The sequence below is a fragment of the Equus asinus genome, chromosome 14 (genome assembly GCF_041296235.1).
Source record: "Equus asinus isolate D_3611 breed Donkey chromosome 14, EquAss-T2T_v2, whole genome shotgun sequence".
Lineage (NCBI taxonomy): Eukaryota > Metazoa > Chordata > Mammalia > Perissodactyla > Equidae > Equus > Equus asinus.
This window is the reverse complement of record NC_091803.1, coordinates 47,518,501-47,542,462: the sequence shown is the minus strand read 5'-3', so window position 1 is coordinate 47,542,462 and position 23,962 is coordinate 47,518,501. Positions and strand designations below refer to the sequence as shown.

The 23,962-nt window shown below is 46.0% G+C and overlaps 1 protein-coding gene across 11 annotated transcripts in view; it reads left to right on the top strand.

Moving 5' to 3' along the window:
* PDPK1 (3-phosphoinositide dependent protein kinase 1) overlaps positions 1–23,962 on the top strand; it is a 74,253-nt gene that overhangs the window by 19,856 nt on the left and 30,435 nt on the right. For all 11 annotated transcript variants that reach the window (XM_044747284.2, XM_070485167.1, XM_044747285.2 and 8 more), the window contains 5 exons: positions 6,771–7,037; positions 11,134–11,176; positions 11,399–11,536; positions 16,119–16,263; positions 17,156–17,253. In XM_044747284.2, the coding sequence (XP_044603219.1) occupies positions 6,771–7,037; positions 11,134–11,176; positions 11,399–11,536; positions 16,119–16,263; positions 17,156–17,253 (691 nt within the window). The remainder of the gene's footprint in view (positions 1–6,770; positions 7,038–11,133; positions 11,177–11,398; positions 11,537–16,118; positions 16,264–17,155; positions 17,254–23,962) is intronic.

Sequence of the window (23,962 nt, the reverse complement as noted above, 5' to 3'; positions counted from 1 at the left end):
GTGAACTTGGCAGGCATCTTGTAAAGGTCAGAGTTAGCATTAGCATTAATGTTTACAGGTGGGAAAAACCTGGGCTCAAACTTTTATCTTGTGACAGGCTCTGCAAAGTATACAGAAGACACTGTTTCTCTACCACAGATTTCAATCCCAGACCGCCCACAGGGTACAATGCTAGGAATCCATGCATGGGGTTGTCTTAAGTCTTAATGCTCTTTACCTGAAGTCTGGGTGGGGGAGCTCCTTCTGAGAGAGGTGATTCCCCTGAGGGAACAGCCGTTCCAGGACAGGCCATGAGGCTGCAGGTCACTGTGCTCCTCACATGCCAGTTTTCTGGCTAGATGTGTTCTTATTCTGCAGTGACTTGTTTTACCCTGGAAGAAATAGAGTGTTATTCACGGCAGTCAAAGCAGGCTCCTAGCTGTGCTTTTCATTCCTGCTCTGAGTTGAGAGTTTGCGTCGTTAGTAGAAAAAAAAATTCTCAAATCAGAGAAATTGTTGGGTATAATCTTACAGCAAGTGAAATGTCAAAGGCTGGCATTTGGAAACAGCATTGTCAAGCAGAGTTCCAGCCAAAACCTGTGTGTTAGCCAGCTGAGTCGGGAGTCCAGAAGAAACTGAAAAAGAAAGTGAGGGCCTATACCCCGGCAGTTTCCTTGGTTCACCAGCCTGCGGCTGCTGTTGAACTGGTTGACTGCCTGTCTGTGAGCAGGGGCCTGCGCGGAGACATTCTGGTTCATGCATCTTTGCTGAGTTGGTGTTCTTACCCTCTTGGGAGTTGCATGTGGGTCTTGCTGCTGAGGGAGTTGGGTGTCACTTCACTCCCATTGAAGGTGTGCCCATTCCCTCCTCTCAGCCTCCTCCAGCTCCTGCAGCCACTCGCCCCGCTTCCCTGCACTTCCATTCGGCTCTTGGGGGGCCTTGAGAACATTCAGTGGTGTGCTTTCTTCTCTTCCAGTCTAATATTTCTCGATGTAAAGTCACTCCCCTGGTTGGCAGTCTTACTGTGAAGCCTCATCAGTGCTGACATTTTATACTGTTTAGATCATGGAAGTAAGTTTCTTCTTGTTTCCCAAACACGGCATTAGGATTTTTTAACGTGCGTTTTTCAAACTGGGCACACCTACCTCTCTGCGGATCCCAGCTTCCTGTGCTTGTACTTCTTTCTCTTTACTGCTCTAAGGGGTGGCTGCAGGGCTGCGCTGCACACAGGGCCTGTCCTAGTGCTGAGTGCTGTGAGGGCAGTCCCTGAACACTTGTTGGGGTCCTCCCTGGGGATGGGAGGGTAGAATCTACCAAGTTGGAGGACGATCATCAACCCGGAACTGTTGATGCTCAGGCCTGATTTGTCTTTGTTTTGGGGGTTGTCTTGTTCATTGTGAGATGTTTACAGCATCCCTGCCCCTACTCACTAGATGCTAGTAACACTTTCTCCCTTCCCCAGTTATGGAAACCAAAAATGTCTCCACACATTGCCGAGGGTCCCTGGGGGGCAGAAAGGCCCCATTTGAGAACCACTTGGATAAGAATATGTGCCGGGGCCCACCCGAAGCTTCTTAAGACTGGGAGCTCAGGGTGATGGGCGACCTCCTAATGGCCTGTGCTTTAGAGTGGGCCTGGCAGCTCCCAGGACAAGCCCCACATTGGGGCAGCCATGGAACTGAGCCTGTTGCCTGTTCTCACGCTCACTACTCATGGACGGGATACATGCGCTCACTTGGGGAAGGAGCTTTGGTAGTACATCTGGGCCGACCAGGGGTTTTTAGGGCTGGGCTGCTGCAGCATCAGACTTGGAGTCCTCTGCATCCAAATGTGTTGACACGGGTGGCACATGTGACTTACATTCTTCAGGGAAAATGCAGTGCTATCTTGGTGCCTGTTTTCTGCCTGAATCGTGTCTCAGTCACTCTCTGCCATCCCCAGCAAACAACACCAGTAACAGCAAAACACATACACTTCCTGTCCTTCAGATTCTCAGTTCTTGTGGCGCTCCCATCTCCCCTCACACCTGCTCAGGTGACCTGGGCATTTTCTGTAGCGCTTACCATCGTCATGTGTGGATGGATGTCTGAGCGGAAGTGAGCAGGTTTTATCCAGCATGATCCTCCACTTCCTCCCTCGTCATTGCCAGGCCAGGTGCTCCTCGGCGTCACGGGGTCTGTTGGGTCAGGTCCACCTGTGTCAAGACAACCTTTTGGTTCCCAGTGTGCGTCATGGTTTGGCTGGCACCCACTGTGGAGCCTGGGAATGGGCAGAGGATTGTGCTGAGAGTTGCCCATCTAGTTGGTGCCTATGCTCAGTATTGGGCTAGCCGAGGTCAGATTGCAAACCCACTTTTTCTAAGGGGCAGTGCTTGCATTTGAGGATCTGCTCTCAAGACCTTTTCTATAACCATAGAAACCACTTTGCTAGAAAGAAAAGAAAGGTCTAAGAAACACACATGCTTGTAAACCAGTCTCATCAGATTTACCTTCTGCTTGCCCTTCTTGGGGTTGGCCTGCCACGTGGAGCAGAGGCTTATACAGCGCTGCGGGGACTGCCCAGGCTCCTGCCTGTTCTTGCCATCTGCTGCCTCCCTTCTCCACCTCCATGCTCATCATGTTTGGGTCACAGGATGTTCCGTCTAGATTTGTTTTTGACTGTTATGCATTTTGCGTATCTCAAGGTGAGTGTCTCTGTTAGCTTAGCTCTTGTGGTGGCTGAGCTGTCACCTGCTGCACACCATTGGTTTCTGTGTGCCCACCTTCCCTATTGAAATGGAGAAAGAAATTTTTGTCTGTCCTTTAAGAACAAACATACATAACACAAGAAGAAACAGAGCTTCGTATGGTCATACTCTTTTTAGTTATTCAACTTAATTATAAAATTAAGTGTCAATTATATTCAACCTGTTTTTATGTTACAATATTGATATACTTTTTATCACCTGTGTGTATTGTTACAGACTCATGATTTTCTCAGTTTTAGCTTATTTGGGTTAGCTGTACTTGTTGATATCGTTTTAGTATTTTTAGGGTTACAACTTGGCCAGTGACAGCCCCTACAGGTCGGCTTCCCTGCCCTTTTGTGCTACCACAGACACCTGTGAAGGCCTCCTCCTTTTTAGACATAGCAAGGGATTCCTGGACCATATTGTCTTTTTTCTGTTCCAAGACATGGAATCAAGTGCACCCCTGGGTTCTTTTAATGGAGAGTCCAATTAGAAACAAATCTGAGTGCTCTGAGTTCATTTCGTGTTGTTCTACAACAGTCTGGTGGTGGGTAGGCTAATGATGTCACTGCTAGAACACTTCAGGGTCAGAGCTGGAAAAGAGACTTTTTTTTATGGCTGTGGGTACAACTTTTATGTATTTCCAATTTAACTTTGACACTGTCTGTTCCTTTCTTAATGCCCACCTAAATTTTTAACTGTGTTTCTACCCACTTCTTTTTAGTATTTCTTTGTGTCTCATTGACAGTGGTTCTGTCATTGCTTTGTTGACAAGTTACCAAATTGCTTTCCAAAAACATTTTTAAAGATTTTTTTTTCCCTTTTTCTCCCCAAAGCCCCCTAGTACATAGTTGTATATTTTAGTTGTGGGTCCTTCTAGTTGTGGCATGTGGGACGCCGCCCCATCGGGGCTCGATGAGCAGCGCCATGTCCGCGCCCAGGACTCGAACCAACGAAACACTGGGCCGTCTGCAGCGGAGTGCGCAAACTTAACCACTTGGCCACGGGGCCAGCCCCCTAAAAACATTTTAAAAGCAACACGGTGCTAGCCACAGTTGTATGAGTATACTTGCTTTATCATAGCCTTGCCAGCATTGGATGTCTCTGTGTATTGAAAACATATTTAATCATTCTTTCTATTAATTTATCCCCAGCCTCTCCCCATAATTAAAAATGTACAGTGCTATCTCTGGTTGCTTTAACTTGTCTTTGAACATTATGCACATTTTCGTCTCTTGGTTGCTTGAGTTTTTTTGGTGCTTACCCTTTGTTTCTTCATTAAAAGTCGATTTATAGATTTGCATGAGTTCTTATATAGAAACTAAGGCAGTCATGTGTGATGTAACTTTTTTTAATAACAGCTTATTGGGATATAATATACCCTACAATTTACCCATTTAAAGTGTATAATAGTTCAGTGGTGTTTAGTATATTCACAAGGTTGTACAAACGTCACCATCATCCAGTTCCAGAACATCCTCATCATTCCACAAAAAAACCCCAGATCCATTAGCAGTCACTCACCATTCTCTCCCTCCCCCAGCCCCTGATAACCACTAATCTACTTTCTGTCTCTATAGATTTGCTTATTCTGGACATTTCACATAAATGGAATCATAAAATCTGTGGCCTTTTGCGTCTGGCCTCTTTCACTTAGCATGTTTTCCATGTTCATCCGTGTCATAGCATGTGCCAGTGTCTTCTTTTTATGGCTGAATAATATTTCATTTTATGGCTAGACTATGTTTTGTTATCCGTTTATCCACTGATGGACATTTGGGTTGTTTTCCCCTTTTCGCTATTATGAATAATGCTGCTCTGAACATTCTTGTACAAGTTTTTTTTTTTTATTTTTTTTAATTTTTTTTAAAGATTTTATTTTTTCCTTTTTCTCCTCAAAGCCCCCCGGTACATAGCTGTACATTCTTCGTTGTGTGTCCATCTAGTTGTGGCATGTGGGACGCTGCCTCAGTGTGGCTTGATGAGCAGTGTCATGTCCACGCCCAAGATTCGAACCAACAAAACACTGGGCCGCCTGCAGCGGAGTGCGCGAACTTAACCGCTCGGCCACAGGGCCAGCCCCTCTTGTACATGTTTTGTGTGGACATAGTGTTTTGTTTCTTCTGGGTATACACCTAGGAGTGGAATTGCTGGGTTATATGGTACTCATTTCCTTTTGAGGAACTGTCGGACTGTTTGCCAGAGAGACTGCACCATTTTACATTCCCAGCAGCAGTGTATGAGGGTTCCAATTTCTCTGCATCCCCATCAACTCTTGTTATTATCTGTCTTTTTGAATTTAGACATCCTAGTGGATATGAAGTGGGATCTCATTGTGGGTTTGATTTGCTTTTCTGTATCGACTAATGATATTGAGCATCTTTTAATGTGCTTATTGGCCATTTGCATATTTTTTTGGAGAAATATTTATTCAGCTCGGTTACCTGTTTTTTAATTGTGTGTGGGTTTTTCTTTTTTTTTGAGTTGGAAGAGTTCTTTAGTCTGGATACAAAGTCCCTTATCAGATAGGATTTACAGATACTTTCTCCCACTCTGGTGGTTGTCTTTTCATTTTCTTGCTGGTGCTTTTGAAGCACAAAAGTTTTTAGTTTTGATTAAGTCCCTTTGATCTGTTTTTTGTTGCTTGGGCTTTTGGTTTCGTATCTAAGAAACCATTGCCAAGGTGATGAAGATTTACTCCTATATTTTCTTCTAAGAATTGCATAGTTTTCTTACATGTAAATCTTTGATCCATTTAAGTTAAATTTTGTATATTGTGTAGGAAAGGCATCCAACTTCATCCTTTTGCATGTGGGTATCTAGTCCCAGCACCATTTGTTGAAAAGACTGTTCTTTCCCATTGAAGAGTCTTGGCACACTTGTCAAAAATCAATTGGCCATAGATGTATGGGTTTATTTCTGGACTCTTTCATTCATTTATGTGTCTCTCCTTATGCCAGTGGCACACTGTCTTGATTACTGTAGCTTTGTAGTATAAGTTTTGAAATCTAGAAGTGTGAGTCCTCCAACTTTGTTCTTTTTTGAGATTGTTTTGGCTGTTCTGGATCTCTTGAATTTCAGGATCAGCTTGTCAGTTTCTTTGAAGAAGCCCCCTGGGATTTTAATAGGGATCACATTTTATAATTTCTAAAATTTGTTAAATTTGTGAATTTATTTAAATAAAAAAAAGCATGTAGGGGCTGGCCCCGTGGCCGAGTGGTTAAGTTCGTGCGCTCCGCTGCAGGCGGCCCAGTGTTTCGTTGGTTCGAATCCTGGGCGCGGACATGGCACTGCTCATCAGGCCACGCTGAGGCAGCATCCCACATGCCACAACTAGAAGGACCCACAACGAAGAATATACAACTATGTACTGGGGGGCTTTGGGGAGAAAAAGGAAAAAAAAAATAAAATCTTTAAAAAAAAAAAAAGCATGTAATGCTTTAATTGGCTTAGAGGTAACTTTGGTGTGTAGTGAGCAGTTTGACTCTAAACCAGTTATCTTCCAAATTGTTAACCAATTATTCCACTGTAGTCTTTTCGAGAAGCTTATTTTTTATCAGCTATAACTTTTATGTGTAGTTGGCAATTCTTGGACTCTTCTTTCCATTAGAATTCTCTGTAGTTGGGGTGCCATAATTGAATGCCTTCCGTGTGTCCAGCCTTAATCAGGGTGTGCGAGCAGGGCGAGGGGGTCTGGGATGGGAGATACTTTGGTCACAGGGTTTGGATCGGATTGGCTGTGGATGACATTTAGGCGGGGCAGTGATGGGAAGGCCAACTGGCCAATCATGGGGGTGGGTTGGAGACTTCATGCAGTGCTGAGGGAGGAAAGCGAGGGCAGATAGGTGCTGCGTTGGGTTGGTGGGCATGCAGGACAGGCCGGGCTGGGATGTGAGCAGGGAAGGGACTTGGGAGAGGAGAGCAGTGGCCTGAACCACGTGGCAGAGTGTCAGATGGCATGCCCTATACTTGATGTTTGTGTTTCAACAATGTCAACACTTCAGTTCATGCATTTGGGGAAATCTGCTTTGAGTCTTACCTCTTTTTTCTCTGTGTCCACTAGTATGATACCGTTCCTATTCAGTCCAGCGTGGTGTTATGTTCCTGCCCATCCCCATCAATGGTGAGGACCCAGACTGAATCCGGCACGGCCCCTGGCGTTCCTGGCGGTGGTACCAGGCAGGGCCCCACCATGGACAGCACCACAGCTGAGTCCAGGCCGAGTGCCAACTCCTTGCAACATGCTGCACAGCCACCACCACAGCCTCGGAAGAAACGGCCTGAAGACTTCAAATTCGGGAAAATTCTTGGTGAAGGCTCTTTTTCAACAGTGAGTACAGGCTACTCTTTGTCGAATGAGTATGTTTTCCCTCGGAAGGCTGACCTTCCTTGGTGGCTTGGAGCTGGGAGACCCAGATACCAGGGTGGTGTTCTTCCCTGTAGGAAGGTCTCAGGATTCTTGGCAGTTCCTCTCCTGTTGTGAGGGTGACTTGGGGCTGGCTACTACCAAGCAGGTCACATGGCTAAAATATCTAAGCCATGATTTTGTAGATGAAAGCTTTAAAAGGCATCTCTTGATCTTATTTTTTACTTAAAAAAAAATTTAGGGGCTGGCACGGTGGCGTAGTGGTTAAGTTCATGTGCTCCGCTTTGGTGGCCCAGGGTTTGCAGGTTCAGATCCCAGGTGTGGACTTGGCGCTCCTCGTCAGGCCATGCTGTGACAGCATCCCACGTAAAATGGAGGAAGATTGGCACAGATGTTAGCTCAGTGACAATCTTCTTCAAGCAAAAAGAGGAAGATTGGCAACAGATGTTAGCTCAGAGCTAATCTTCCTCACCAAAAAAAAAAAAAATTCAGTTAATTTTTATTCTAACCAGGTATCAACAAGTTACATTGCATGTCCTTGTGTCCCATTGGTAAGGCCCTGGGAAGCTTTTCTGTTCCTTGGATTGAAAGTTAGTATCAGGGCCGGCCTGGTGGTGCAGCGGTTAAGTTTGCACATTCCACTTCACGGCCTGGGGTTGGCTGGTTCTGATCCTGGGTGCGGACATGGCACTGCTTGGTGAGCCATGCTGTGGCAGGTGTCCCGCATATAAAGTAGAGGAAGATGAGCACGGATGATGGGCAAGGATGTTAGCTCAGGGCCAGTCTTCCTCAGCAAAAAGAGGAGGATTGGCAGCAGATGTTAGCTCAGGGCTAGTCTTCCTCAAAAAAAGAAAGTTAGTATCAGTATTAGTGTCTCTTCAGAGGTTTTCGGAAACATTTAACGACCTTTATTATTTCTCTGTTACTTAAAAAAAATATATACAAAACAGTACACCCTTGATATTTGCTGGATTTGCAGCCCAAGACCCAAGCCCCTAGATTCTTGTGACCTCAGCTTCATAAACAGAAATATCACAGCACTGTCAAATCACACACTGGACAACTCTTTTTGCTACGTAAGTCTCACTTGTTTTGTAGTATTTTTCCTCTTAAAGCAAATAAATGAAGTTCAAAGCAGCTCTTAGCTGAGGTTAAAGCCTCCTGGCTGTGGCAGGGCCAGGAGCTTGCCATGGGCTCACGGGGAGGCCCGAGCACCTGCCCCAGCCAGGGAGCGCAGTTTGAATCTGCGCCTCTGTGAAGAGGCAGATCCCTGTGCTGTGGCCTCTGAGGTGGGCCCAGCGTGCGCTGTGGATGCCCGGGGTGGCCCTGCAGGCTCCTCATTCCGCAGGTGTCCTGAATAATAAGTCTTTCTTGCCTGGCCTTTGTGAAGAAACCTTGTGTGAAATTTGTTTTCCTTTTCTCTTTTTACATTTATGAAATATTTGAAAATACAAAGAATAACATGAAATATAGAGCTCACCCGTGTTCCCAACATCATTTTAAAATTCATGTTAACTTTTGCTCTCCTTACATTTTTTTTTTAGATTTTTTTTTGGCAGTTTTTGTTTAAATTATGAAAGCTTTGTGCCCTCGTGATAAAAACCTTCAACTGTGAGGATAGTCCCCAGTAGGTCTGGTACTCACACACCCTTTCAGAAAGAAACTGTTTTGAAAAGAACCTTCCTTGGGTATTTTGCACAGTTACTTACTACAGTCCAGTAAAAGAAGAGTTCTCTGCTTGTCTCAGCTTTACGTCATTGGACATTTATCTGGACTGGAAAGTGAGGACTTATTTGTGAAATTCCCCCTGTCCCTGGGTTTCCACAGTGGGTAAAACTAGGCACCATCCATTCTGGGTGACATACTCGTGATGTTGAAAGGCCCCAAGAAAGCAGTAATTCTTGTCATCCCTGTGCCTTTTGAACCCCTGTCCCAGGGAGGTGCCTGGGAAAGCTGGAGGCTCCTCTCAGGTGCCATTTGGAGTCCTGCAGTCCTGAGTCTCAAATGATGTGTGCCGTCAGGTCTTTTTCAGCCTCCTGAAATAGAGACCACTTAAAATTAGATTTCCCGGGCAGGGCTGGTGGACAAGCGGCAGCTCGCAGGCTGGGCAGGATCTTCGCTTGGCAGAGCCTGGCGCTGAAGTGCAGGGAGGGTCAGCCTCCTGCTGTCCAGCAGCCTGCAGATGATCGAGACATCCAGATCAGCCCTGCTGTCGGCCCTGGGTGACGTGGAGGGATGTGTCATGCCTTGTTCTCTGGAAGAGGGACACTCCCTGCCCTGCCCCCATAAGGAAACTTCCATGTGAGATTCTCAATTCACGCAACAGAAAGATTACGTAAATGTCTCCTTCAGAAAGGGTTCCATTAAATATTAGTACTTTCTAACAACTTTTTCTTTTTTCTGCTTATGTAGCTAGTACATGCTCTTGTGAAGAATTGAACATTGCATAAGTACATAACCCAGAGAAGGGAAGTCCCTCCCCCATACTCCCCAGCGCCTGAGAACAGTGCACACAGTTACGTTCCTCCAGAAGGATCTTTCCACTTGAGTGCCTCTAATCTGACCTTGTTCTTAGTAACTGCAGGCTGTTTCACACTGTGCTCTTCCAGGATCACTTCTGATGAGTCTGGTGAAGAATTCTGTAACGGGATGTAACTCATAACCAGGGGCCGGATGAATCCGGCCTGTGGCCTCCTTAGGTCTTCCCAGCAGGTCTAGGGATTTCCCTGGAGTTGGGCAGGTTTCATCTGCTCTCTGGGCCTAAGGCCATCCCGCTGCAGGTGTCTTAAGAGAGGCATTTACACCAGCTGGCAGTGGTGGGGCCGCCCCAACTGCCAAACTGGGTTCATCAGCCATTTGGAAATTGGTGCTCAGGGTGTGCCCTGGGTTTGCTTGTGTAGAAAGGTCTTTTCCACATTGTGTGATGCCCCTTTGGCGCTCTGTCCCCAAAGTGGAGTTTCAGTACAAGACTCGGGGATGCAACAGAGAAGGTTGAGCTGGGAGTGTGACTGCGTCCTGTGAGGGAGGCACTCTTCCCAGGCCCAGTGACATTTAGTTTCCTGTGCCCTTGATAGCACGGTATCTGAGATGGCATCAAGTATGGTAAAAATTATTGGAAAAAGCCCAAATTCAGGATGGCTTTTTGGAATGAACATATACTGAAGACATATTCTTAAAGTTATTTTTTATTTATTTACTTATTTTTATTTTTCCTTTTTTCTCCCAAAGCCCCCCGGGTACATAGTTGTGTATTTTTAGTTGTGGGTCCTTCTAGTTGTGGCATGTGGGATGCCCCCTCACCATGGCTTGATGAGCAGTGCTGTGTCTGAGCCCAGGATTCAAACCGGCGAAACCCTGGGCCGCCGGAGCAGAGTGCGTGAACTTAACCACTCGGCCATGGGGCCGGCCCCTTAAAGTTCTCAGTACCTGCTTGTGGAGTTATTAGTTGCTGCTGCTTGTGGAGGTATTATTTGCTGCTTGTTACTACTGTTGTGAGGGTTATGCTAGTCTGAGATGTTCCTGAATGTACATTTCACTGCACCATGGGGATTCTTGGCAGCTAATAAGAGCCTTCTAAAGACGGTCGAGAGATATATGTGTTTGCTGTTAACCATTAGAACACATTAACTTGGTCGTTGACATTCAGCTATATTTGTTAGCACAGGACCAAAAATATTTAAATGTAGGGGGCCGGCCCAGTGGCCAAGAGGTTAAGTTCACGCGCTCCGCTGCAGGCGGCCCAGTGTTTCGTCTGTTCGAATCCTGGGCGTGGACATGGCACTGCTCATCAAGCCACACTGAGGCGGTGTCCCACATGCCACAACTGGAAGGACCTACAACTAAAAAAAATACACAACTATGTACCGGGGGGCTTTGGGAGAAAAAAAGGAAAAGTAAAATCTTTAAAAAAAAATTTAAATGTAATTTCAAATATTTAAATGTTATTGCACAGTGGGGGTGGAGTAGCCTGTGTGGTTGGTTGTAGGATGATGTGAGACTCAATGCCCTGATTACACTGGGTATTTTTTCTCTTCTCTTTCCCCCTTTTCTTCCCAACTAGGTTGTCCTGGCCCGAGAACTGGCAACCTCAAGAGAATATGCTAGTAAGTACTAACTCCTGTGAGCTCTGTGTCTGGGGCGCAGGGACCCCTGGAGGTTTCTGTGCTGATTTCAGGGGATAGGACGCTGTTGGTCTTAGAGACCATGAAGCCAGTGGGTGTGTTTTGTGAAAAACTTTAATTTGTATCAGTTACCTTTATGAGTAGTATCTTTAGTATTTTCTTACCGTTTCCAATTGTAGTAACTCACTTCTCTTTTACCTTAAGTTAAAATTCTAGAGAAACGTCACATTATCAAAGAGAACAAGGTCCCGTATGTAACCAGAGAGAGAGACGTGATGTCGCGCCTGGATCACCCCTTCTTTGTTAAACTTTACTTCACGTTTCAGGATGATGAAAAGCTGTGTATCCTTTGACCAGTCAAGCCTTCTGAATCACACCAGTGAGCCTGTATCGTTTTGGAATCATGACCCCATTGTTTGGTTTCACAAGTAGCCCCTTCCCTGGAAAGGAAAAGGGTGGCAGATTCTGAATACAAAGGAATTCACATCACTTTGCTTTGGGAGCCTCTGGGATTGCTGACATTCACTGAAGTATGACAGTCACTTCTAGAGAGATTGGCACAAACATTTTTGAGGATTTTTTTATTGATAAGCATTGTATCTAAAGGATTATTATTTTAACCTCACAGTTGCTAGACATCTGTTCAAAGGTATTCCCTCATTCCTCTAACCAGTGTCCTTGGCATATCTACCAGGTGTCAAGTCCTGTGCTCAAAGCAGGGAAGTGAGAGAAAAGAAGAATGACCTTGGGCATTAGGGGCACCTGGAAGGCTGGCACCTCTTTGCCTTCTTTGGCCCAGGGCTATGGGGTTTTGTTGGAAGGGACATCTTTACCCGGCTCAATCCCAGGTGAGAAGTCCAGGGAGTGACCCACAGGAACCAAAACCCTTTCTCCCTGTACCCAAGACGCTGTCCTCCCAGTGGCAGGCACTTCCCGCAGCCCTCCGGCCTCCCTGCCTCCCCTGTCAATGGTACTACCCGAGAGTCTGCTCTCTGCCCATGGATCTCTGATTGCCCAGTGCCCCTGGCTCTCCATGGCTGTGCATACTACTTCTCCAGATGCTCCTCCAGCAGACATTACACCCCACTGACTCTTTGCTTTATTTGACGGCATCTCACACTCCCTGACTTCTTCTCTAACCCTGGGGCACTGAGTTTTTGCTCTTTTACTTTTGCTTAGGGATCAGGGAGGCAGGGCAGCATAGCAGTCAGAGAGGGTCACACTCTGTGTCGTCTAGCTTGTCTCTGGGCATGTCCAGCACACAGCCAGGTGGGCCAGCTTCTCCTTACTCACTGGCTCCTTTCCTGCACTTGTTCTTTGAAACCAGGACTTCCTCCACCCCAGTGTGCCCAGTGACTCTGTCCCTGATCCCAGCAGATGTTCTTGGCTTCTATTCAACTGAGCGAGGTCTTGCTGTCACATCAAGTTGGTTCAGAGCTTGTTCAGGTTTAAACCTCAGTCTTTGCATTTGTTCTTTTCCTCCTGCCTTCAGGTCTCTGGAACCCTTTCCCTCACCCCACCACCCTCAAAGCTGCTCCAGTGTCTGAGGGCTTGGCTTCCCCCTCCCACCTGAACCCCACTACCTCCTCGGACTTTCCCCTTCCCGCCTCCTCTTTCTTCTCTACATGCAGATTCTTCTGGATTCAAACTTTGCTGGATCTTGTTACTCCTTTAACACTGTTTTCTGGCTCCTTCGCCTGTCAGCTGAATTTGTTCTGTTTATTGAGAAGTCCTTGTTGAATGCCAGGTGCTGAGGATATGCTGGTCAATAAGGTGAAGGCTCTGCCCTCACAGAGCTCACATTTCCAGGGAGGAGTTAGATATGCACAGATGGTCCATGCCTGTGTGAAAGACCTTGAGGGACTAAGAGCAGTAAGGCCAGGTGAGGGAGCGCTGGAGCGTGCCGCTGCTTTAGCTCAGTGGTTTGAGGGGGCAACATTGGTCAGAGACCTGGACGGAACGAGGGCAGGAGTGCGGAAGTACTTATGTGCGAGTGGAGCAAAAAGGCTGGCAGGGGCCAGCTCTTTAAGCCTTGGAGGCCTGACGAGAGTTTTGAATTTTCTTCTGAGTGTGGCAGGGAACCCAGGAGAGCCTCAAGCAGGGCAGCCACTCTCTGTGACTCTGTCTGCTGCTGCAGTGAAGGTTTTTGTTAGTGAATCGGGTGAGGCAAAATGGAGACAAGGTGGCTCCTGGGTGAGGGACCTCAGAGCCTGCGTGCACAGTGCTGCTGTATTTGAGCTGGAAGAAACTGGGGAGAGGCTGGGCTGGGGGTGGATGTTGCGTTGGCATTTGACGCATTCATTGGTGCTCGCTGCTCAAGGGCACGTGGACTGCTGGGTGGCTGCCAGCAGAGTCCTGTGAGGAGTCAGGGCGTTGAGCAAATTGGGAGTGTGTCAGCAGGCTGCCTGGCCATGGGGGCTGCTGAGCAGGGAGAGTCTGAGGCCTGAGCCTGGGTCACCCCCTCAGCAGAGATTTGTGTGCTGAAGGAACCCTCCAAGGAGGCTGGAGGGTGTTGCCAGTGAGTGGAGAGGACAGAGACCCGGGGGCCACAGGACCAGATGGTTTCTGTAGGGGGTGCTGGCAGCCCAGCCAGATGCTGCCCAGTCAAGTACATGGGGTCTGGGCCTGACCTGTGGGTGGGCCCTCTGCAAGTTGTTGATGTGGCAGTTTGGGCTTGGGGAGGAGGGTTCAAGAGAGCGAGGTGAGGAAGTGCAGACACTACACAGAGTGGACTCTTCCCAGTGCTTTCACTTTAAAGGGGAGCAGTAAAGTGGTCTAGTAGTCAAGGGCCTGTGGCTGGGAGAGGGGTTCCTTGTTGGTTTGTTTTAGGTGTTACAGGATCGTTCCTGTCCCCACCTCTCTGTTGTCACTGCTCATGTGGCAGCATCAGTGGCCTTCTGAGGACATTGAAGGGGCCTCTTCACATCTGTTCTGTGTCTCTGTCACCTCTGAGGCCACCTTGACCCCTTGCTCCTCGAGGTCTCTGGGACCCGTGTGACTCTGCTCCTCCTTGAGCCTGTGGAAGGCTGCCAGATTTTCTGGAGGCCCGGGCCTGGTCTTTCTGCAGGGCCTGTGGGACAGTGTCTTGGTTGGAAGGCTCTGACAGATGGCGCACACTTGACTTCTCCCAGGGTCACGAGTGGTGGGATCAGGCAGCTCAGTGTAGGTGAGTGAGCTTGCTGTCTAATTTCAGATGGGATTGGCCAGAGTAACGTAGTGGAGGGGACTCTGGGTCTTTGTCTAACGCTGTTGTTTGCTCTTGATCTTTAACACAAATTCCAAAATCCGTGAAGCTTGTGAGGGCTCACTCTCCTCCAACAGGAGTGAGACCTGGGGATTTCTGCCCCACTCAGAATCGTAATTATGCTAAAGGGAGGATGGGGTGCATATTGGGGCTTTTCTTCTGGGAGAGTTTCCTTTTCTTTCTCTCAACACAATATATGCCACTGACGATTCTGAGCAGCGCTGAGCTCCTGCTTGGGGGTGGGTGGGTGGGAGTCTGCAAGCCGCTAGTAAAGAGGCCACGGACACCAGCCTTCCCTGTGGAGGGGGCAGAGCAGGGCGAGGTGGGAGCGCGCCTGGCCGAGGCCCTTTGCATTCCCTAGAAGGAAGGTTGGCTTTTTGTTTCAGGTTCCCATTGAACATTGTCTTAGTTGGAGTGGCCTGGGTGGCCGCGGTGGGGCTGGAGCGGGGGCAGGTTTGGGCAGCTTTTATTGTGGGTCACTTCCCTCCTTGGCTTGTCCTCACTGCTCTGCAGCTTCAGGCTCCTTCCTTGGTAGGAGATGGCAGTACCTTGTCAAACAGAAGCCTGAAGGAACACCCACCCTGAGCATAGGCCACCCCTTCCCACCCTCAGAGACGCTGCTCAGGGCAGGTGGAGACTCGGGTCATTGTGTCCCTGGTTACCAGGGAGCCATGAAGTACCTGTGGATTTCCATTAATAGGTGGAGATGTTTGGTGCTTCCAGGAAGAAGCAGTTATAGGGGACCCATTTATTGTTCCAGACTTTACGCTTCTTTGGAAAAGAGAAAATAGAAGTAAAATGTGACACTGCAGTGCTCTTGGAGAGAAAGATGACTCTGTTCCTCAAGTCTCTCCCTAATGGGTTCCCAGTAAATAGATGGAATGGGGAAGTTAATAAAATGGCATTTCTCTTACAAAACTTGTCACTTTATACTTGGAAAGGAGTGTTCATTTGAGAAGTTTTTACATGAATTGTCTCTTAGCACAGCACGTGGAATGCAGTTGGTACTCAGTAAATGTTGTGTACGTGTTGTGGTCCAGGTTTGGAGGCTGTGTTATGATGGAGACCCCCTCCACCTGCTTTGCTGAAGCCTGTGAAGAGGCAGGCCCTGACCACTGTCTCTAGCAGCTTCTCTTCACTGAGCCCATGAGTGCCTTCTGGGGGCAGAGGGATCTAGACCGGGCATTCGGGCTGAGAGGCTTCTGTCATTGTGTTCTTGGTGAAAAACCCACCCTGGGGCCTGGCCCTGGAGCCGGGGCCTGGGATTCCTGCCAGACCCAGCAGCTGTGGGTCTGACCATGGCAGAGTCTGACTCGAAGAGAGGCAGCTGTCTTGGGCCACAGGTACCTTCAGTTTTCATTAATTAAAAACATTCCTATTGGGGGCCAGCCCTGTGGCCGAGTGGTTAAGTTTGCACGCTCCGCTTCGGCAGCCCAGGGTTTTGCTGGTTCGGATCCTGGGTGCGGACATGGCACCGCTCATTAAGCCATGTTGAGGCAGTGTCCCACATACCACAACCACAAGGACCCACAACTAAAATATACAACTATGTTCTTGGGGGATTTGGGGAGAAAAAGCAGAAGCAAAACAAAACAAAACAAAAAAACCATTCCTATTGGGCTGTTAAGGTCAGTTTGAAAAAACGACTTTTGCACTCTTCCTTAACTATGCGATATTTAGATTTTGGCCTTAGTTATGCCAAAAATGGAGAGCTACTTAAATACATTCGCAAAATCGGTTCGTTCGATGAGACGTGTACCCGATTTTACACGGCCGAGATGGTGTCTGCCCTGGAGTACTTGCACGGCAGGGGCGTCGTCCACAGGTACCGAGCGGCCTGGCGGGCTTTGCTCACAGCCTGGGCTCAGCTCGGCTTCATTTCGTGGAGGTGTGGGGACCATGTCACCTGACGCTGAGAGGCTCCTGGACCTTTAGATATCAGAGGAAGTTGGTCAGATGCCTTTTTTTGCCAGACTAGTAGCTCTTAGCCATCTTGACTGGGGCTTTTATTTAGTCATTTGTAGCTTTTGTGTGTACTTATTGCTCGTCTCATTTTCCATGACTTTCTGATGAAGTCAAATTGAAGCAGGTAAAATACACATAGTATACAATTTCCTGTTTTAGCAGTTTTTCCAGTTTTATTGAGAAATAATCGACACACCTCACTGTATAGTAGTGAGGTGTACGGCGTGATGGGTTGATTTACATATATTGTGAGATGGTTACCACGGTAGGTTTAAAAGCTCTTATTTTATGGGTTAAAAATGATAGATTATGGGCCAGCCCCAGTGGCCTAGTGGTTAAGTTTAGCGTACTCTGCTTCAGTGGCCCGGGTTTGATTCCTGGGCGTGGATCTACACCGCTCTGTTAGTGGCCATGCTGTGCTGGCAGCCCACATACTAAAAAATAGAGAAGGATTGGCATGAATGTTAGCTCAGGGCAAATCTTTCTCAGTAAGGGGAAAAAAAATAGATTATCCATCAAAAAAAGTTTATTAGAGTGATGAATACAGTTATGAATTGATGTGATTTGAGTGTTCTCATTGTATGCAGTTGATACTTGTTCATTGTGAACTTCAGAATTGCATTTTTGTTCATTAGTCTGTAAAGATTTTAAGTATTAATCAGTTCATTTTGTTTCCAGCAAAATTTAGAGTATGTAATGATGTTAGTGTTTTAAATACTTAATCTGAAATGTAAACAAATCTCTTTTTGCAGGGACCTGAAACCAGAAAACATTTTGTTAAATGAAGATATGCACATCCAGATCACAGATTTTGGAACTGCAAAAGTATTATCTCCCGAGAGTAAACAAGGTGTGTGAGTGCTTTGTTTCCAGCAGATCCTGGCTCAGGCCTAAGATCAAAACCAGCTTCTCAGAAATGTGTTGGATGGCATTGTATTCATCCTTAATGACAGGTGTTGTAATACTTTGTTATTGTACAGTAGATTCCAGAGCTTTCACATGGGAGGCCCTGCCCTAGTGGACCTCTTACTGAGGGCCCTGGCACCGTGGGCCTGGTCTAGTTCATGGAGAGAAGGGGCTTCCTAGGCTGCCTGTGGTTGGTCTGCTTGGCCTTGAAGTGGGGGTGGGGGTGCCAGGTTGCCAGGAGCTCTCTGCATGTTGTTGTCACAGATCCTCAGGTCTGCGAGGCCCCTGCTCCCTAGTCATCTTCCTTGAAGATGCTGGGGTGCTACATTTGTTCCTGGTCCCCCATGCAGGGGTGTGGGGTTGTTTCAGTCAGTTCCCAGCTCTTCCTGTTGAATGGCGCTGCAGGTTGTAACTGGGGAGCACTGTCCCTGTATCCTAGTGCCCACCGACTGTTTGTCTGTCTCCTGTGTGCAGCTGCCTAGACACGCCCATTATAGTGAGGTTCTTTAGAATCACAGAATGAGTGGGAGCTGGTTTTTACCTGCTGGTCAAGTGCACGTTCATAATTGCAAACCCTCCTAATCACTGTTCCCCTAGGGTAATTCCTGTCGTTGAATTGTGTATTGTGACAGTTTTATCACCTGAGGAGGAGTTGCTGACAGTCCACTTGGGCCAGAAGAGTGCCCGGGGTGTCTTAGCTAGCTAGGGGGCGTCTCTGTGGGGTCTCACTGCCCTTCAGGTATTCATTGGATGGAAATCATAAACTCTGGGGGTATAAAGAATGGCAGTTTAATTTCTGAAAACTGTTTGCAAGTCTTGGGGTAGAGAGATGATAGAGTTCTTTATAGTGAGGTTTGGGGGAAGCTGAAGGCCACTGCGCGAGTTCATAAGTGACCTTGAAAATGAACCTTGGATCTTGGGACAAACGTGGCCATCAAAGCTACCCTGACCTTGCCGGGACCACCGTGCAGCACACGTGCCTCTCTGCCAGTGCTTATGGATACATGTGAGAGGACCTTGGTGAAAGCGCTGGAGGAAACAGATATGTTGGGTGTGAGTACAGGGTTTGCTGGCAGAAGAGATTCAGAGAGAAGCATCCACTTTGCTGCAACTGCTCTTGGATAGAAAAGGGGAACTATGAGCACAGTGCAGTGGTGGGGAGGAGCCTGGCTCTTCAGAAGAGCCCTCAAGCTCAGCTGAACGTGCCTTCTCTGCCTTGGGCTGGAACTGCGGTCCATTTAGCAACACCACGTTGGGCAGCCACTGTCCTAATGCCTGGGTCCGCTCCACCTGGTTGTGCGCTGTCAGGGATTCACATCTGCACTGCTGAGAGGTGCCTGGCCGCGCATGGCTGGGCCGCTGTAGGTTCCCTTCTGCACAGTGCCTTATCTTTCCTTTCCGTTTTTCCGTGTTTTTCCAGCCCCGTGTTTTCAAACTGAGGGTTCTTGGGAGGATTCCATCAGTTAGTGCCTTAACCTCTGTGCAAACACTCACAGGGTCACTAAGACTACGTCTTGGATTTGGGAACTTCTCTGAGAATCCTAAAGCTCCGCCCTTTTGGGGCTGAAGCAGAACATTCAATCAAGTTTTTTGATTTGTTTCTCAACAAGGCTTAGTCCTGGCACCACTCGCTTGCCCTTTGTAGCCCCTCATCCCCCCCCAGGCTTTGAGGGTGGGCAGCCTCCCACCTGGAGATGCACAAAGCCCAGGGACAACTCCCGGCACTTGTGAGATGCCCTGAAATCTTGATGTATTTGATTCATTCCTATTCCATAGTAACATGTTATTGGCTGGGAACCACGTTTTTATGGACATGCTATAACCCACAACCGTAAGCATTGTCCCTGACAGAGGTGACCCAAACGGGAACTGCCTTGTCCCCGAATGTTCTTGTTATCTCATGTGCACCTTCCCGCTGAGACAGGCCACCGTCTGCCATGGGCCCCCAGTCAGCCTTGGGAGCTGTCCACCCCAGGGTCTCCTCTGTCTTTTTTTCCTTCATGTAGATTTCCTTCAGAATCTATTTGGCACAGGCCAGTCCTGTTGCCCTGTAGCCACTTAAAAAAATAGAAGAATTTAAATACATTGGTGTAATAGTGAAATAAATCTGCTTTTCTTTCTCTCTGGAAGCAGGCGGCTAAAAGTCCTTACGGTGTAAGCCGGGGAGGATTGCTTGTATATATAGATGAGTTGGCTTTTTCTTTTTTTTCCTTCTTAGAGGAAAAGGGAAAAACATGTATAATTATGTGAATGATTCATTTTAGTGACTTACTCTCATTTTCTGTTTGAAGTTGTTCAGAATCTTAGAATTTATTCCTGCATTAGCTTTTTTTTTTTTCAACTTTTATGCAGAGATAGTTTCCCCAAAACATGTTAAAGCTTCCAGGAGGAAAGTCATGGCGGGAGCAAGGCCAGGTTCCTCAGCTGTTCAGTGAGCATATTTCACCCTCCTCCTAGCAAGTGACAGGCTGTCTGTCCTCACAGACTTCTGTCCCAGTGGGTCGATCCTGGAAGGGGTGAGCCCGTATCTCTCTCTTACTGCTGTGTGTTGGGTTGGAGTGGCCCCTGTGTCTGTGAGGGACCGAGGTGGGAGACAATAGGGCAGCTGTTGAAGGCATGTGGGATTGACAAGGACTTTCTGTGCTGGCACAGAGGACTTGTGACTTCTAGCCTTGCCCAGGGGTCCCACAGATAGATCCAGGGGAGGGCAGCTTAATCACATGGAGTAGCCCCTGTCTGTGGCTGTGTCCCTGGCCTTTGCCCTCTTTACAAGAGGCTTGGGGAGCTTGGGGTGCCCCAGAGGTTCAGACTTAGAGTTTGTGTCTGGAAACCTGTGTCCTGAGTTGTGCTGGCCTTTCTGGTGTGGAGGCTCCACTCACCAAATAGGAGGGGAGGGGTGGCAGATGGCTGGAGAGGGAATGGAGTGGGGAGGCTTCAGAAATCACTCTGTCACTCCAGCCGCACCTTTGCATGGCCCCTTTATAGATGGTCGTCATCCAGACCCTCTCCCAGTGTGCTGTGGATTTGAGACCCTCTCACAGCGCCTCTGTCTTACCACCATTCTAGCGCGGGCAGGACCCCCTCCCCCCCATGATAGAGTCAAGTCCCTATACTTAACACCATCAACACAACTCTTACCCATCAAGAAACGGTTTATTCTGATCCTTTCAATATTGGTACTTGTTTAGTCATAGCTATGATGCATAGAGTGTGTTGTTTTTGTTTTTTTTTAAACACAGAGTACCTGCTTTTTGTAAAAATTCAGACCATAAAAAATGTGACCTGATTCCCACCATCATCGATTTGTTTTCCCTGTAAATAATTTTAGTATTTATCATTAAAATATAAAGCTTCTTTTAAAAAATGTAACTATCATACTATACAATTTTTATACAAAAAAATTGAGAATAATTTCTTAATATGTCAATGTTTAGTCATTGTTAAATTTCTAATCATCATAATTCCACATCATAATTTTTTGGTTGTTTACTTGAATCAAGATTCAAATAAAGTTCCCATGTTGAACTTAGCTAATTTGTTTTAACCTATAGCTTCCCTTCCTTGTTTGTTTTATCTCTTGCTGTCTGTTAAAGAAACCGGGTCGTTTGTCTTATAGGGTTTCCCAGAGCTTGCTGATTGTGTCTCTGTGGAATCATGTAACTTGCTTCTCTCCTGTCTGTACCTTCTGTAGATTGGGAGTTCGATCTGGCTGCTTGATCCCATTCAGGTTGAATCCTCTCTCACCAAAGGCTGGTGATGATGTGTTCTTCATTAGGAAGGATATAAATCCAGTTCTCTCTCTGTGTAATGTCACCATCCTTTTATAGCCACAATGGCCTGGATCCATTTATTCATTAGGGAATGCAGATTGATGATAGTCTAAGTTTTTCATTGATGAGTGGGAATTCTTCTTTAAACAGAAACTTCCCCTCAGCAACTATTTGGTTAACTAGTGCTATCAATTATGAAGGAAAAACAGGATAATTGCTTGCTTTTTTTCCCCTTTATTTGCCACTTTTGAAAACCATGAATTGGTTCACCATCATCCTCCAATGATGACCAATGCATCAAAGACATTATTACCCCTACTTCACACTATACACAAAAGTTAACTTAGGTGTTAACTTGGATAGATCAGACATCTGAATGTAGAAGCTAAAATTATAATATTCTTGGAAGAAAGCATAGGAGTAAATCTTCATGATCTTGGGTTAAGCAGTGGCTTCTTATTATATACCAAAAGCACAAGCAACAGAAGAAAAAATAGATAAATCAGAGTATATCAAGTTTAAAACTTTTGTGCTGTGATACCATTAAGAAAGTGAAAAGACGGCCCACTGAATAGGAAAAAATATTTTCAAATCATATATCTGTTAAGGGACTTGTATTCAGAACATATAGAGAACTCATAACTAAAACAAAAAACAAGACCATTAAAAAATGGGCAAAGGGTCTGAATAGGTGTTTCTCCCAAGAAGATAAACAAATGGGAGAAACACATGAAAAGATGCTCAGCAGTCATTAGGGAAATGCAAATCAAAATCATAGTGAGATACCACTTCATACCTACTGGGATGTCTATGAACAAAAAGGCAGATGATAAGTTTTAGCAAGGATGTGGAGAAATTGAAACCCTGATAGTCTGCAAGTAGGAATGTCCAATGGTGCAATCACTTTGGTGTGACAGTTCCTTAAAAGGTTAAACGTAGTTGTCTTATAACTCAGCAATTCGATACTTCTAGGTATATATCCAAGAAAATTGAAAACATGTTCACATAAAAAGTTATACACGAATGTTCATAGCAGCTTTATTCATAATAGCCAAAAGGTAGAAACAACTCAAGTGTCCAACTGATAATGGATAAACAAAATGTGGTCCATCCATACAGTGGAATATTACTCAGCTTTACAAAGGAATAAAGTTCTGATACATACATGCTACAACATTGAAATCATTGTGCTAAGTGAAAGCCAGCTGGGATCTGGATGGCGATTGTGTTGACTCTTTAGATCAGCTTGGGAAGTATCACTGTCTTAACAGTATTAATTCTCCTGATCCTTCAACATGGGATGTCTTTTTATTTCTTTAGATATTTTGTAATTTCTTCCAAAAATCTTTTGTAGTTTTCAGCGTATAAGCTTGCACTTCTTTTGTTAAATTTATTACTAAGTATTTTATTTTATTTTTGAGGTTATTGTAAATGAAATTGTTTTCTGGACTTCATTTTCAGATTGTTCTTTGCAAGTGTATAGAAATACAGTTGATTTCCATATGCTGATTTTGTGTCCTGCAACCTGGCTGGACTTGTTCATTCGTTGTAATAGTTTTTTCGTGGATTCCTTAGCACTTTCTGTATACAAGATCCTGTCATCTGTGATTAAAGATAGTTTCACTTCTTCCTTTCTGATCTGGATGCCTTTTATTTCATTTTCTTGCCTAATTGCCTTGGCTAGAACCTCCAGTGCAATGTTGAATAGAAGTGGCCAGAGCTGGCATCTTTGTCTTGTTCCTTATCTTAAGGGGAAAGCTGCAAGTCTTTCATCATCAAATGTGATGTTTGTTGTGGCTTTTTTGTAGATGCCTTTGTCAGGTTGAGGAAGTTCCCTCCTATTCCTGGTTTGTCACATATATTTATAGTGAAGGAGTGTTGAATTTTTGTTAGGTGCTTTTTTTGTATCTATTGAGATGATCATATGGTTTTTGTCCTTTATTCTAATGACATGATGCAATATATTGATTGATTTTATGTGTTGAACCATCCTTGCATTCCCATGATAAATCCCACTTGATCATGGTACATACTCCTTTTTATGTGTTGCTGTATTCAATTTGCTCATTTTCTGTCCAAGAGGTAAGCACATTTTGTTGAGTGTGTTTGCTGTAAAACACTAGCAGTCTGCACTTTTGTCTTTGAAGAGAATGTGGGTGTCCTCTGACCTCAGGAACACTTCTTCAGGTCCCTCCTTCCCCACTGGCACCCCAGAGTCTGACTTGCAGATGTATGGTGCCTAGAGTGGTCCACAGTCCAGGATGCTGATCGGTTTCTTTGAACTATTTTAAGGGTGGAGACAACAACCCAGCCCAAGACCTTCTCCTGTACGCTCACCTTGTGGCCTTCTGTTGAGTGGGTCAGTGGCATAGAGGAGGCAGTGCTAGCCAGCAGTGGCTTCTGGGCCTAGTTTTCCAATAGCTGGAGAAGTTTGACCTTTGGCTAATCTCTGAACTTCTAGGTAGAGGTAATTAGTTTATCACTGTGGTGTTCTAATACTCTCTCTGGGGCTCTTACTCTGGTGTCGCAGATAGAAGTCAGCCATCAATGAAGCTGGAGAGGAGAAAATTACTTATTTTCAGTATAATGTTTCAGTAAAATCGAACATTGCTTTCAGTTATGAAGACAGGCAACAAATGTCTGTGTCATCAGCTGAAATCACAGATGTCTTCATGTCCTGTTACAGTTGTCACAGATTCTTGATTATGGTTTATGCTCTTCACTACTTCAGAATTACAGTATTTTTAGACCAGTTGTCAGACCTTTTTATTTAGTGCCTTTATAAAGAAAACCTTATATTGATATATCACACATTTATTACTTTAATATTTTGATACTTTCATCATTTGTAGTCCTGTATATTTTAGGTTATGCCTTTAGAAT